Source organism: Etheostoma cragini, chromosome 9 (genome assembly GCF_013103735.1).
Source record: "Etheostoma cragini isolate CJK2018 chromosome 9, CSU_Ecrag_1.0, whole genome shotgun sequence".
NCBI classification, from domain to species: Eukaryota; Metazoa; Chordata; class Actinopteri; order Perciformes; family Percidae; genus Etheostoma; species Etheostoma cragini.
The window spans coordinates 14,580,498-14,595,148 of record NC_048415.1 but is presented as its reverse complement, the minus strand read 5'-3'; the positions used below and the strand labels follow the sequence as shown (position 1 = coordinate 14,595,148).

The 14,651-nt window shown below is 38.8% G+C and overlaps 1 protein-coding gene across 2 annotated transcripts; it reads right to left on the bottom strand.

Moving 5' to 3' along the window:
* Nucleotides 1-2,649: 2,649 nt before the first annotated feature.
* On the bottom strand, nt 2,650-11,100 carry rx1 (retinal homeobox gene 1). Of its 2 annotated transcripts, XM_034882010.1 has the most exons (5): nt 10,801-11,100; nt 9,774-10,040; nt 9,726-9,743; nt 6,289-6,542; nt 2,650-5,546 (listed from the first exon to the last, which is right to left on the bottom strand). In XM_034882010.1, the coding sequence occupies exons 2-5, from the start codon at nt 10,021-10,023 to the stop codon at nt 5,070-5,072; spliced, it is 999 nt and encodes a 332-aa protein (XP_034737901.1). In that variant the 5' UTR covers nt 10,024-10,040; nt 10,801-11,100; the 3' UTR covers nt 2,650-5,069. The 2 variants fall into 2 exon arrangements, with proteins under 2 accessions (XP_034737901.1, XP_034737900.1); XM_034882009.1 differs by having other exon boundaries at nt 9,726-10,038; nt 10,800-11,100.
* Between the last annotated feature and the right edge of the window lie 3,551 nt (nt 11,101-14,651).

The following is a 14,651-nucleotide window of genomic DNA, read 5'->3' as shown; positions in this document are numbered from 1 at the left end:
TAGTAGTGTTCTTTTCATTGCTAATACAGTAGTTTCAATGCATAGACCAAATAATTAAATATTCAAGCTGCAAAGTTGTGCAAGGCATGTCATACTTCTTTTTTTTGGTCAAGGTTTATAATTCTCACATCATGTTGAATCTGTAGGCAGTCAAGTCTCAAATCTTTGCTGACTAAGGCCATGGTACACTGTCAAAGCTGCAGGAATTGTTAACTAGATTAAATTAAATTAAATTGTGTCCACAATGTTACTTTAATGAATCTCCATGCTCAAGTCTCAAGTCTGTATTCTTTCTGACATAAGTCTGACTCAAATCCAATATCTTTGCTTCTATATATTTGTTTGCTTCTAGGGAGGTGACTATATATAAAAGGGAAAATCTTTTCTTGCTTATGTTTTAGTGACAGACTTATGTTCAGATGTTTTGTCCTGTACCAGATCAGGAGGATTAAAGGCTGTGTTCCTGTGTTTTACAACCACAATACTCAGGACTTCTGCCATTTTGGGATTTATTTATTGTTTGACATCAAGCAGCATGTGGACAGATTGGTTCATAGTGCAATCCAGATGTTCAGATTAGATGAGAATATGTTTTGGATATATTGCTGTTAGAATATTAATGCATCGACAAATAGCAGTGTGTTGAGGCAATGTTAAAATCATATGGTAGTTCTCACATTTTTCTTTTGGCACTCCAGAAAACAGGAAAAAAAGTGCAAAATATTCAATAATTGTAGAAAATAAGCAAACATTTTGAGAAATTCAAGAAACATTCAGGAAACACATTAAAACATTTGAGATTTTGCAGAGTTGAAAATTGCTTTTCACCAGAACTTTTTTTCTCCAAGTTGATCTGCCGCTGCTCTTTTTCCCATGCATTTCTTTGAGAAACTAACTCCTGCTAAACGCATGCCTACCCAGGGCCCCTGACTGTGGCTACAGCCCCGACCCGGCCCCAGCTGAGCAGTGCCAAGCTGTCCAGCAGTTAGTTAGTGTCTGTGCAGACCCAGCTCGGCCCGGCCTGGCCCGGGTACTAATCCTCGGGCTGTCAGAGGAACCTGCTCTGAACTCATCCTGCAACACAGGAAAACGCTCTAATTGGGGGATTTTCTACATCATTAACTCCGATGAGCAGCCATTGCTCCCTCCCTTTCCTCCCCACTCCCTCTGTTGCTCCCTCTCTCTCTCTCTCTCTCTCTCTCTCTCTCTCACTTTTCGCCTGCTTAATCTCTTTCTTAATGTTTCTCTTTTTCCTTCTCACACTGTGACTTCCTCACCTTCTCTGTCTCTCCTTTCATCCTTTCTTGTCCAAAGCAATTTTTTTCTTCCTTTTTCATTGTTTCAGCGTAATGTTTGTTTATGTCTTTGGGAGCACCAAGAGATGTGATCTCATAAACAAAAATGACATGTAAAAGTGCAAAAAAAATCTACCTTGTCTAGTCCTGTGGACTATTTACACTCAGAGTTAAATGCAATTTGCGTAATCCCTGAAATTTGAGCTTAATGATTTTTTTTTTGTTTTTTTTCTTCACAGATCAAGTTTTGTCCCAAGTTATAATTGCATTTACTTTTGCTCCAGTTTGTGCCTCTAAGTCATGTTTTACAATTGTATTTCAGTCACAGAGCCAAGCATCCTGTTTTCTGAAAAAGATATACCCGGCAATCTTTGAAACCCGGTTGAAAGTTATTTAACAAAACACGGTTCTGACTCCTCAAAACATCTGTATGAAAAAATGTTCCGTGGGCTGCACAAGAAAACATTTTTCAACCTGTTTCTTAAATTGCAACTATTTTTTCCTAATTCATATAGCTGGAAATGACTTATGACATCGCTTCTGCACCACAGAAACTTTATACACATTTTTTTGTTTGAAAATATAAAAAACTCAAAAAGCATTGTTAAATCCTTTTTATTGTGCAACACAGATGGTTAGAAAAGTCTGGAAATGCCTTCAGCAAGAGCTATATGACTTCCCAGGTTTACAAAAAGATCCACAAGTTTTTTTTGGGAAAATCAGATGCTTAGCTCTATGACTTAAATGTAATAGTAATCCATAGCCACTGGTGTGTAATTCAGTATCTAATCACTTCAGGACATGTAAAAAAAAAATACGTTTCTCTTTTACATCCACTGGCCTTTAAATATGGTCCTTATAGTGAGGTCCTTCCAGGCCTCCATCTGTCCAAGAAAGTGATTCACATGCAGAGGAGGCCAGCTAGCACGGCGGCACCGGTCCCTCTGTGAACATGTGTTGCAGCGGCTGAGCCTGTTGGCCTGCTTGCCTTCTTGCCTGGGGGCAATTAGAGAGTCGGGCCCTGTGGTCAGAGGCCCCCCTGGGAAGTCCTGATTGATTGGAGTCTCATCATCCTAACAGGCTGGCACCCTGCCACCAAACCATGGAACAGCAGAAAGGAATGGGAGGGGTAAAAACGAGGGAAAGAGCTTTTAAATGACAGAGACAGGGAACAAGTGTTAAAAAAAAAAAAAGGAAGAAAAATGTCTATGCCCATGTATGTCAGATGATCACGATTATACTGTAGTAACCTTGGACTACTCTTTAGACTTACTGGGGTAAAACTATAAGTACAGTGACTGTGTGGGAATGAGTCCCCATTCAACATGAAAGCACTTCCGTGAGAAAGTGGGGCTACATATTCTATCAAACTATATTTATTTTCAGTAGATCTTCATTCTTTCCAGATTATGGACAACAATGATCCAGACAAAATCAACCAAAGAGAAAACAATGGTATCCCTAGGACAGATATAACTAGGACATATAAGAAACAAAACATACAGGTAAATATCATGAACATAATTAAAACCATAAAAAATAACTAAAACTGTCAAACTTCTAGTGCATTTTTGTCCATTATCTAACCTTTGGCTTGTTCTTGATCCAAAATCACATTTACTGTATGTAGCTTCCTAAAGAAGCTCTTCATGTGCAAGGTAATCTTCATTTCCTCCATGTTGTGAGGTCCTTATTTTCCAATAGGGATTCTAAACATCACTAACCAACAACAACAAAAAATGTAATGGGAACTAATGACGAGCAGCAACTGAATAACTGCGTTTTTCCCTCTTTGAGCAGTACCACAATGTGTTTTAATAAAAACAGAAATTACGTAATTGTGTTGTTGTTCTTGCTGCTCTAGTCACTGTGGATGTATGACATGCTGTCAGCACAACTTTTGTCAGAACAACAAAGTATCACAACTATACAATAGATAGTTAGGGGGAACAAGTGTCTCCTTTTTTAAATAAAAAATTAAAAGGAGTTTGAAATTGCACTTTAAGATAAAGGACTTTCTTATCCCTCTTGTTCCATAACTAAGTTAAAAAGTTACCATATAACTTTTTGTTATGTGAGATGCTATTTGTATACTTCTCAAGACCAAATACAAATGTATTTAGCTCTACGGCTCATATAAAACACACTGTGGTTAATTTTGATCATTTCTATCTTTAAGACAGTTAGAGCTTGACTGCGTAACAGATGGGAAGAGACCAATTTTGTGTCACTAGTGACCATAGCAGCTACAATCTATGTTTTTCCTCCTTTAAAAAAATAAACAAAAAAACTTCCATGACAAAATGGTTACAAGGGCCTATTTAGTGCAGCCTGAGACAGTCCCACCCGCCCACCCCTTCATTTTTAGACAAAGAGGATACACTTGGATCAATTGTGCTGAACAAAGACTTAACTATGTGGGCTGACGCATCACACAGGGCTCTTTCTGCTGCCCTGCACGTACACGCAATCACCCAACACTGAGCTGCCAACAGGTCTTCTCCTCCAACAGCCACTCAAGCAAAAAGAGGGTTACTCTGCTCCCTAGCTTTTCTTTCTTTTAAACGTCCTTCCTACCTTCTTTAAAGCATCTCCGCATAAATCAGAAAAAAACGATTATAACTGTGCAGAATTATTTTTGGTATATTCTCAGCCCTGGACACTTTGAAGGTGCCATCACATCTCTGACTCCAATACACTTTCCTACCAAACAATTATCTAGTATCAGCATATTTAAGAGATTCTCCTCTCCCTGTATGTTGAAAACCACAACAGTAGGCATCACTGGTCCTCTGCTGTCATCTTCCTCCAGTCAAAACAGGTCATCTAGGCTATAGACTCAATATACACTATATAAACTGGGTAGCCAGTGAGTAGAAACATAAACCATGCTTTAATTTGGAGTTTAGCTGAAAGCCAATAACATGTCTTATTATAAATCAACAGATTAGTGAGATGTGCATTTTACAGTCACAGTCAGATACACTGCTGTGATTTTTAAAAGCTGCTCTCACATTAATCTGAGACTGGACTTTCATCCACAAAGTACTTTGTGGCTCTGATTAGCTGGCCCATGAAAATGGATGAACAGTTGTATTAATTAGGAAAAACGCAAACTTGGTGGGAAAATGGACAGCTGAATGTAGGATGTTTTGTCCATTGGATTTTTTATGGTTTACAGAAATAAGAGAAAATTAATTAGAACAATAATAAAGATTTGCATGTTACTTACTTACATACATACATATCACATCAAAGTATGTATGCGACCCCTGAAAACCTGTCTATATCACTAGACAAGCCGTTCATGAATATTGATGGAACTATGCATTCATCCAAAGGGACGCAAGCCTGTGTAGATACTATAGTTTGTTATAAGGAAAGAAATGTCCTTGCTTCCAAGGTGTAATGGTCACCAAGAAGACTGAGAAGATGTGCTTTTACAGCAGCCAAGGCAACGCCAAACACTTTTACATGGGAGGGAAAAGATGTCAGGTAATTGGTGGTTTAAAATGAACAATTTAACAAGAACTTAGAGTTCACATATCTGCCTAATTTCCTTGAGATGAGGAAAAATAAAAAATAAAGTCCAAAGAAGAAGAATCCTCAGTTTTCACAGTTCAAAATCCAATTCCTTTGCTCTGTGGGTATCAGACAAGTCACTGCCATATTTTTCCAACATTTTACTTAATGTCTGTTGACCCTGAACCTCAAGACACAATTTCAAAATCTCCCTTTCCCAATGTCATTCACATGGACCGCCAGGTTTGTTAGTCACATAGGATGCCATGTCTTGTCCATTGACTGGATGTGTTCCTTGGCTTTCATTCTCAGAGCAGCGATACTGGAGCTGCGCTGGTCCACGTCCTCCAGAGGATACTTATTAGGGTATGGTGCTGTGCACTGGTATGGAGGAGGCGCCATACTCTGCATCCCCTGGCCCATGGATGGATGAGGATGAGAGTGAGGATGAGGGTGAGGAGTGGAGTTGAGGAAGCCGTGGCTGGGGTAGCTGGGCTGGAGGCCTTGAGCTGGACCCATGAAGCCCGGAATGCTGTGGACCGGTGTGGCGCTGGACAGTGGAGAGGACAACCACGGGTCCAAGGGGAGGGAGTTGGTCATCGGACCCATGCTGGTATGAACTGGCGCTGGGCGGTTAAAGGAAAGCATGGGCGAGTCGTGAAGCTTCATTGTGCTAGCATCTATTTTTTCCTGCCGACGCCACTTAGCTCTGCGATTCTGGAACCAGACCTAGAGGACAAAAACAATTGTTTTGTTTAGTGCACTAAACGAACATTTCTTGAGAAGATTAGCTTGAATGTTCATTATTTTATGTTTTGTTATCAGTCCACTGTCTGGAAATGTTCTAACCACCTGTTCTCCATAACAGAATCTCCATGTTTAGTTTACATGATAACATCTGAATCATCTCTGCAACAACTGAGCAAACTTTAACCACTGATGAAGGGAATGACATGCGACTAAAAGCTCCTGAAAATGTCTAGTGTGCAGTCATTGCGCTAGGAGAACTTCATTGCTCCGCTTTGCAGTTAACTTCAACCTCCCACTGATGAACCCACCTGCTTCTTGCCAACCTTTAAGGTGTCATTTTGTCTTGAGCTCTTTTGATCTTCTAAAAGAGTCATCCTGTGTAAAGGCTGCACCTTCTTGATCTCACAAATATATATATAAATATATATGATATCGACACTGTGCAACCATTGCAAAACTTGGAAACACAACCCCTGCTTGCGTTACTATGTAGTACAATCTCCTCACCTTAATAGTGCCAAGCCGGAGGCCAAAAGCTTGGCGTGTTTGTGCTGTCCTTAGAGCACCTTAGCTTTTGGAAACACACCAATTGAACTCCTAAGGTCAGCTTGTGATGTGGCTGATTATTCTACTGCTGTAATATATTTTGGAGTGGCTCAACATTAGAAATAAAATAAAATTCAAACCTAAATGCTTAATTATTCATTGCGGTTCCTCCTACCTGAACTCGGACTTCCGGGAGGTTCACCTTCATGGCAAGCTCCTCGCGGCTGTACACGTCCGGGTAGTGGGACTTCTCAAAGGCACGCTCCAGCTCATGCAGCTGGTAGGTGGTAAAGGTGGTGCGGTTGCGCCTGTGCTTCTTCTTGGGCTGTTCATCCTTGCATGACTCTGGAGACTTGCCTTCATCACTCTCGACACTTGTCCTCAGCTCACTAAGCTCCTCATCACATTTATTTGTGAATAAGCTGGTATCTGTTAAGCAGTTAAGCAGAACAATAATTTAGGAGTGTATGTTTTCTGTATATATAAGTTTTGAATTTGGAATTTGTGATTAACAATATATGACAAATATGACCTAAAACAGAAGAAAAACAAAAGCAGGGTGGTTAGCTGAAACAAAGAATGTAGGGCCCACTTTCCAGTAGAGCAGATATTATTTTGACACTCGCAACAATAGGCTACTGTAGGTCAGTGAAGCAAGCAATCCCCTGAACTTCAATGAAGCTTGAAACATTCCTAATCAGATTTAGAAATGTTTTTTCCAGTGTTGATCTTCTCCAAAGGTAAACTTTCCTCAAAAAGATGTAGGAAACAACCAAAAGTGTTCCGTTTCTTTTTATGGACTAAACTGTACTGTTTTCACAGCATCACATACAAAATACAACAGTATTTAGTATTTAAAGTGCAATGCAAAACCACCACTTTAGTTAATTCTCACAGTATAAATTATTTTGATTAAAGCAGTAGCCCCAAAAAACATTAAATGTTAAAAATGCCGCTGATAAGCTCTTTATGGACACTACAAGACTTTAACTGAAACTGTCCCCCTTTGTCATAAAGACAAATCATTTCTCTTAATCTTCCTCTCAACTGTTCTTCCTCCTCTTAATTCCTAATCTTCTATAATATTTTTGTTTATCACTTTTAACACCTGAGATATATTGACCACACCTCAGAGAGAAGAATGAAGTCCCTGTCAAGAGAAGACTGTATTGGTCTAACCAGCAAGTAATTGAATTAGACAAAGTTGATGATCTGGTATGATCTGGATGATTAGATAATTTGCTCGTGGGAAGCAGCTACTATCAACCGAAATCAGGTACTGTATCATTGTTTAGGTTGTGTTGGATATGTTGTAAATTACAGAAAGTAGATTAAATTGACTTTAATTACTTTACTGGTTGAAGTATTTGCAATGGAATTTTGTGGCAGAACTGCACATTTTACGTCTCAGTTGGGAAAAAACTTAACAAGCCCATCATGGTCCATGTACTAGTTTTTTTTTTTCAGAGACTCTTCTTCAGTGGATTGAGTTTGCTCACCTGCTCAGAAAAGGCTAGTGTATTTGGCCAGTTGAACAATTTGTGAACACACACTGACACTTTTGATCACTGGCACCTTTCAAGTCTATATGGTGAACCAGGAGCTGGGGAGCAACATTATTATTCATTTTAAGTCCTTTTTTGTGTCCATGTGCTGAATGCAATCTTTTAGCTCTGTTTTTGGTCTCCACCAACTCCTGAGGGAAATATCTTGCTTGTAAGCTACTAAAGAAAGGCTCCGCTACGTTCACCAGCTAACTGATTACTAGTCTGATTACACAGACTAGTGTCTGTCTGCTGTTTGGTGCTGAGGATGGTACTTTAGGTTATTAAAGCTTTTTCACTGAAAACAGCTGCCTGCTGCAGCCGAAAACAACAATGAGAGTGAACTAAAGCATTTATGGGCCGGACAGTTTGGAGCAGAAACTCGCTGTAAAGCTCAGAGCTGGAGATTCGGATTATAATTTGCTGTAGGTTGATCAATACCAGCCACATCTTTCAGATTTTCATACATTGTTAGTGTAAAAATTTTGATCATAGATGTTGCAAATTTACTGTTTTTTATCATAAATTTACTCTGAACCATCGTTTTGAATGCTAATTTCAATGATTATAGTAATTTGTATTTTAGGGTGCTCTCAGTATCATTAAAACATATTCCCAAGTTTTCCTAAACTTTACCATCCACCTGTCACTGCTTCAGCAAAACTGCTGACAGTTAAAAAATGTCAGCATGTTTCTGTGTCTGACATGTGTTGATGGAAATAAGGGGGCAGGCGGGCGTGTGGGGGGGTGTCATTGTGCTCTTTCAACTGGCAAATGGGAGCAGAGGCAAAGTAGGATTTTTAGGGGTTCATTTATCCACCTCTCATTAAGCAGCTATGACAAAGGCCAGGCTCTGACAAAGGCAGAGGTCAGGTCTGGTTCAATGACCAGCTCCTGGCCTGTCAGCCCATCACAGCCACTGGTCTGAAGACTGCCCACTGTTTATCAGCCAGCAGAACATCTCAGCCTAGTGAGGAGGGGGCCGACTGACACCAAACACACAGAAATGTTGCTCAATCAGGGGGAACTGGGCTGACTTCACAGGACAGTTACATACAAAAGGGTGATGTCATTGTTGTTGATATACGTTAATCAATAAAAACGAAAATGTCCACAGAATTTGAATCACATCATCTCCATGAAAAAAAACTTGTGCCACAAAATCAGATCCTTCATGTGAAAATAGCTTCAGATTAAACAGGATGAATTTTATTCTGAGGCAGAATGATAACAATAACACCCGAATGAAATACTGTACAATCTAATCTGCACAGAAGAGAAGATTAGGGGAATTCCACAAGGGGATTGGATTTGGCTTGGGACCATAAACCCCCAACCCCATCTTGTCCTGTGATTTATCTCTCAATCTCAACCCACACGGTTCATGCAACAGGCTCCCCATTGCAACAGCGTGTAACACAGTGATTCTGAATCTGCATGATGTGAAGTTTTAAATGGATGCTGCTGCAAAAGAATGCTGCACCAACACATCCAATGGTACCTAACCCTCATTTAAGGTCAGATTTCTTATCTGAAGTTTCCTTAGTGTGTCAAACACGTGCAATTATCCCCAAATGATGCTGCATTTTTTTGTAAAGGAATTGTTTCCATTACCATTGCAGTTTTTAAACAGTGCAGATTTATCAACGTCCAAACATTATATTATATGTAACAAGACCTGTATACATGTGATTATGTTTGAACCATGTTTTGGTGGCCAGAAAATGTTACAGTCAGTGGTTATGTAAGATTTATTGTGTTTGCTCACAGGCGTCAATATCCTAACCAGTGCAGCAAAATCAATTATATATCTTATTCAATTTACATCTCTGAAACACTAAACCAAGAGCTCATACATTTCCAGGCTTCCTAGACCAGAGGTGCTGCTGTTCAATCAATATGCTTGACCATCTCTTTTTGTTTTGAGGTAACATATTGGATGTTCATGAACTTTATCTTCAATGACAAACTCTGAAGCAAGATCTGAAGTAACCCAACCTAAAAGTTAATGTGCTCTTAAAGCTAATACTACTGTAGAAAACTTTGGCAAGTCAGCAGCTTGACTCACCATGGTACTGCTGCTGCTGCTGCTGCTGCTGCTGCTGCTGCTGCTGCTCTGTGCTGTCGTTTCTAAGGGAGGAAAGGTGGCCGCTGTAAGTTGGGTGCGATGAGGGCTCCTGCTGCCTCCCAGGTGCCCCAGCAGGGCTGAGCATGGGGTCCTGATCTTTACTGAAACCCAGTATGACATCGATGCTGTGGACGCAGCCCCCCACAGTGACGCCCCCACCTTTCCCCATTTCATGGAAGTGGCTGGGTGAGAGGCAGCTGTCGTCCACCATGCTCATGGTATCCAGTGATAAATGCATTCGAGCGTCTGGGCCCTGCAATCAGAGGAAAAGGGTTTAAGTGAAGGATTTAAGATACAAGAGAGGGGCAGAGATCCCCTGGGTACCTTAGATGAAACTCTCTGTCTAACCATCTAAACCCACTCATCCTCTGCAAACATTGTCATTTACATTCAATTTCCACCTTTTATATAAAACATTGACAATTCTCATAAAAACCAAACCCAGATTTATTTGTGTAAATGCAAGTCTCTCCATTGGAATAAAAGACTTCACTAGGCATGTGTCAAGAATCCAAATCTTGGAGGAGCAACGAATCGTTTCTAGAAATCACATGTATGCCGAATGCATGCAGTTATTTTGGGCTGTTTCTATGCAAATTCATTCACAGATTATATAATGTTTGAAAAGTAATTCCTGTGGCTGCAGAAGAATTAGGTGTTATGTGTTGGAAAAGATATGTCTGCAAAATTGATTGTTAAATATAGGACATCCAATCCATCCCAATGGTGTTAATCATATACTCTTACACACAAAATTAGTTAATAAAGTTAAGTAAAATGAATTAATTTAAATTATTGTGTAAAATAGTGGTTTTGCAGTCTTGTTTCGAGTTTAAATTAAAAGCTTTTAGATTCGACAGCGTGTTTGTTCAGTGCATCCTGAGATTTACCTTCTGAGCACACCGCTATCCTTCTGGACCTACACATCCACAGTTGCATGGCGAGTATCACAGTTGAAGTTTGATGTTAATGAATAGTATGACAGCCATAAAACAAGACCGTGATAGAGCTTACCTTTGGAAGTAATTACGTTAAACTGTTGTAGTTGCTGGTGCCGGTGCTCTACCTGTTCCCAATTGGCAGCCTCCAACTTCACTTTTCCAAGATCCTTAATGTGCACCACTTGCAGTCACTCTTTGCTTACCTTGCATCTCTCTGAATAATTTCTCTATGTGGTAAACAGTCCTGACAGAAAAACTCCAATAAAGTGCAACTGAAAAAAGCCAACCAGTGCAAAGAGCGCTCAACAACTGAATTCAGACGCCATGCACTCCAGCTCAGAGAGGGAGAGGTGAACAAAGCTAAGGGGGCGTAGGAGTTGAAACGAAGGGATTAGGAGAGGGTTATTAATTGGAATCCTTCCCCTAAGAGTGATTGGCAGCAGTTTTTTGCTCAAGTAATTGTTTTTTAATGTCATTTCCATTCACCCCCACAGGAGGGGTCCAGGCTAATGGAGCCTGGACAAGACTTTCTTTCATTAGTTTATTTTTTTAAATACAAAAGACCCACTGAAAGTTTTCACCAAGCACACCCAGCCCACCATTACGTGGAGCTACATCACAAAAAGAAAAAAGAAAAACTAAACTGATGACTATTACTAATAACAGTACATTTTTACACATATATGTATGTTAAATGTATTATTATTAATATTATTAACATTAATAATGATAAATACAGTACTAAACGTTTTAGTTTCTGAGACTTTCCTACATGTGATCTGTCTTAATTTAATTTCTCATCAGACACCCTGGTACAGGGATAAATGCATTTATTTGAGAATGTTTTATTTACTCTAATGAACAAGAAAATAGGAGCCAGAATTAATATTTGAAAAGTTTTTTTTAAATAATTAATAACAAGGATATTATTTATCTATTTTCAAATTTTAAAACCTTAATATATAATCTATCCTGTTCATTTCAGATGGAACAATACTAACTTCTAGGCAGGAAATTATGTAATACGTCTGCTCACGTCTCACTGCAATGTTTAGGTTGATTTGGAAGAAAACAAGGTTTACAAAAACATAACAGTAACATTCAAAAATGCTAACAAAATCTACTTACTTACTCTATGTTTACTTGCTCTGTACTTATTTAAGAAAAGAATGTTATTTTTCTGACATGCTTAATGTACATTATGAGTAAAACACTTCTTACATTTAGCATGCTGATCTCACTTCTCTTTAAAATTCATCATTTAAAAATAAACAATCAGGGATTTCATAGAGGTTCTTGTCAGAGCTGAAAAGAATCAGAAACGTTTCACTTAAACATTATTTGTATAGTATACACTATTTGTATGACATTATAACCCAAGGTTCATACAAAAGTAACTGTTCTTCAGTCATATAAAGGAAATGCAACCCATCAGGGAGCAGGTCTGATGGGTCAAAAAGGCTATGGGGAACACCGATACAACTTTTACTGTCCCAACACTGATACCTAGGCTTTGAGTATAGGCCGATATAGAGAACTGATACTATTCCAGTGTTAAATTAATAAGCTGTATGCCTCACTGTGTGGAAGTGGAATACTTCTTTCATGTGTAGGGCAACATCAGGCTTGACTTAAACATTGCTTTACTAACTTTGTAAAACAAATTTTAACAAATAAATACAAAGATATTGATTTACTGATTTATTATTACCATGATAAGTATTGCAACAGCAACCGTTGGTAAAACGTTTTCAGCAGGAAGTACATTTCAAGTGTAAACCGTTTAAAGGTAACCACAAATTGGTCAAAAATTCCAGCATATATTGCACATTGCATATAAACACATAATATAATTTAATTAATTAGCCCTATTGTGGCAATACCAGATCCAGCTATTTGAGTCAGATATCTGGTCCGATCAGGGCATCTCGACAACATATCTTCAAACTTTAAGAAAAAAAATTAAACAACTAAATTAATGAAGTGAATTTTTTTTTTAAGTGTTTGTGTTCTGGGAGAAACCTCAATTTTTCTGGCATCAGATGACAGTTATGGACCAATTGGCCTGGTGGAGGAGAGCGGGATGCAACAATAAATCAGACATATTCAGTGCATCAGCCCAGTCAGTGTAAAGTGGGCTGGAAACATTGTACAGTAAGATTCCTCTTGTGGAGGTGCAGTACTTCTTTAAGGCCTTTACCGGGAAGCTTTTTAACATGTCCCTTTTAAAGCTTTAGAGAGAAAATAAAAGATTGTGATGCTTTATGTTGACTGGAAACAAAAGCCTTGCTGCTGCTTCATTATCATCACGTATACTTGTATATTGTTTCTTTGTGTTCTGGAGCATGAAAGTGTCTGCTAGCAGCCTTAAAGCAGTGGAGTTGACCTCGGCTTAATGTCACGGTAATCAGCTGGGACTCTAAAGTGTTTACCTGTGATCTTAAACATGTCTAAATATAACAGAGAAACATTGATTTAACAGTTGATCAGTTGCAGTCTTTACTATTGGGAGCATGCACAATGGAACACAAGGAATTCATGGAGAAAGTGGAGATTTTAAATGAAAATGCTCAGAAGTGTAATGCAACGTTAGTTTTTCAGATCTGGCAGTCCATGTACACAATTCATTAATCTTGTTTGTCTATTTTCATTTCATTAAATTCCCCCCTGACATGTCTACTTTAGAGTTTACCAGTTAATCCATTAAAGAGACATCTGACTTGAACACACAAACAAGATCCGTTTTGTATACTGATTCTGGCTTAAATCATGCCAACTGGTGGACAACTTATATATAAAAAAGAAAAAGAAACATTGTCACGACCTGGCTCAAAGGTATGATAAAAAGGTAGAGAACGCACATTTGCTCAATTGAATCTAATTAATTTAAATAAACAAAGACAAACGTGCACTCAGCAGTGTGTGTAATGTATGTAGATGTATTAGGGGTAGAACGCAAAAGTAACTAACCCCAAAATCCAAACAAACCAAGCAACCTTGAGAAGGGAACGAAAGGGCCAATGACTTCCCAAACAATCCTATTTAAAGACATGTGAGCAATCAGTTGATCCAAGTGTCAATCATCAGTCCTCACTAGCCAGTCCCCAGATCCCAGCAACCAAAAAGACCTAATAGGCCCAGGAGATATCACAACTTACATAAAAACATGCTCATAAGGTACTGCAGTGATTGCTGGATGCTTGAACATCTTCAACACAGCCTGGTGGTGGGATAGTCAGCATGAATTTATGTTGTGCAGCCAAACTGTTGTTCACACTTACCAGACTTTTTTTTTTATTCTGGTGGAGATCCTAGTTTCCATAGATACCAGATGTACCGGGCTGAGTTTTGTGAGGAAACATGCATAAAATGATGTACATCTGGAATATTTTTACCCAATGGAATGGAGCATTTGTAAAAAAATAAATAAAGAAATGATGATAATGATAATATTGAGTCCTTAAAGTTTATTAGCTTTACTGGATGATAAGTGGTTTAATAAACAGACTGTAATGTGTGTTCAAATATTTTTCAAAAGTGACAACTCATTGGAGTAATTTGAAGGGTGAAAAAGAGTGGAAGGCAGACAGTGGTGGATAAACAATCCAGGTCACTCAAACTGTGGCTCCCATATGCTATCAACATTTCTTTAACAATTTTAATACCAATTATTATACAATCGGACATGTTAAATAATCATCTACGTTTCAGCCCAGACAACCGGAGTGTGGCACCATAAAATTATTTTGCCTCAACAATCCCATATTCCCATTTCAATCAGGAGAGACATGTTTGCAGATGTGCAAATAAGGTTTATTGTACAGGTCAATAAAATGTACAAAGTCTTTGGAGATTAGACTCCATTGCTAATCAGATATTTTGTATATATGTATAGGGGTAGAGAACCATCAAACACCCCAGATGG

Coding starts and splice junctions, on each gene's coding strand:
- rx1 (XM_034882009.1), bottom strand. CDS start 10,023: ATGCATTTATCACTGGATACCATGAGCATGGTGGACGACAGCTGCCTC. Junction 6,543..9,725: donor GCAGCAGCAGCAGTACCATG/GTGAGTCAAGCT, acceptor ACTGCTTAACAG/ATACCAGCTTATTCACAAAT. Junction 5,547..6,288: donor TCCCGGAAGTCCGAGTTCAG/GTAGGAGGAACC, acceptor TTTGTCCTCTAG/GTCTGGTTCCAGAATCGCAG.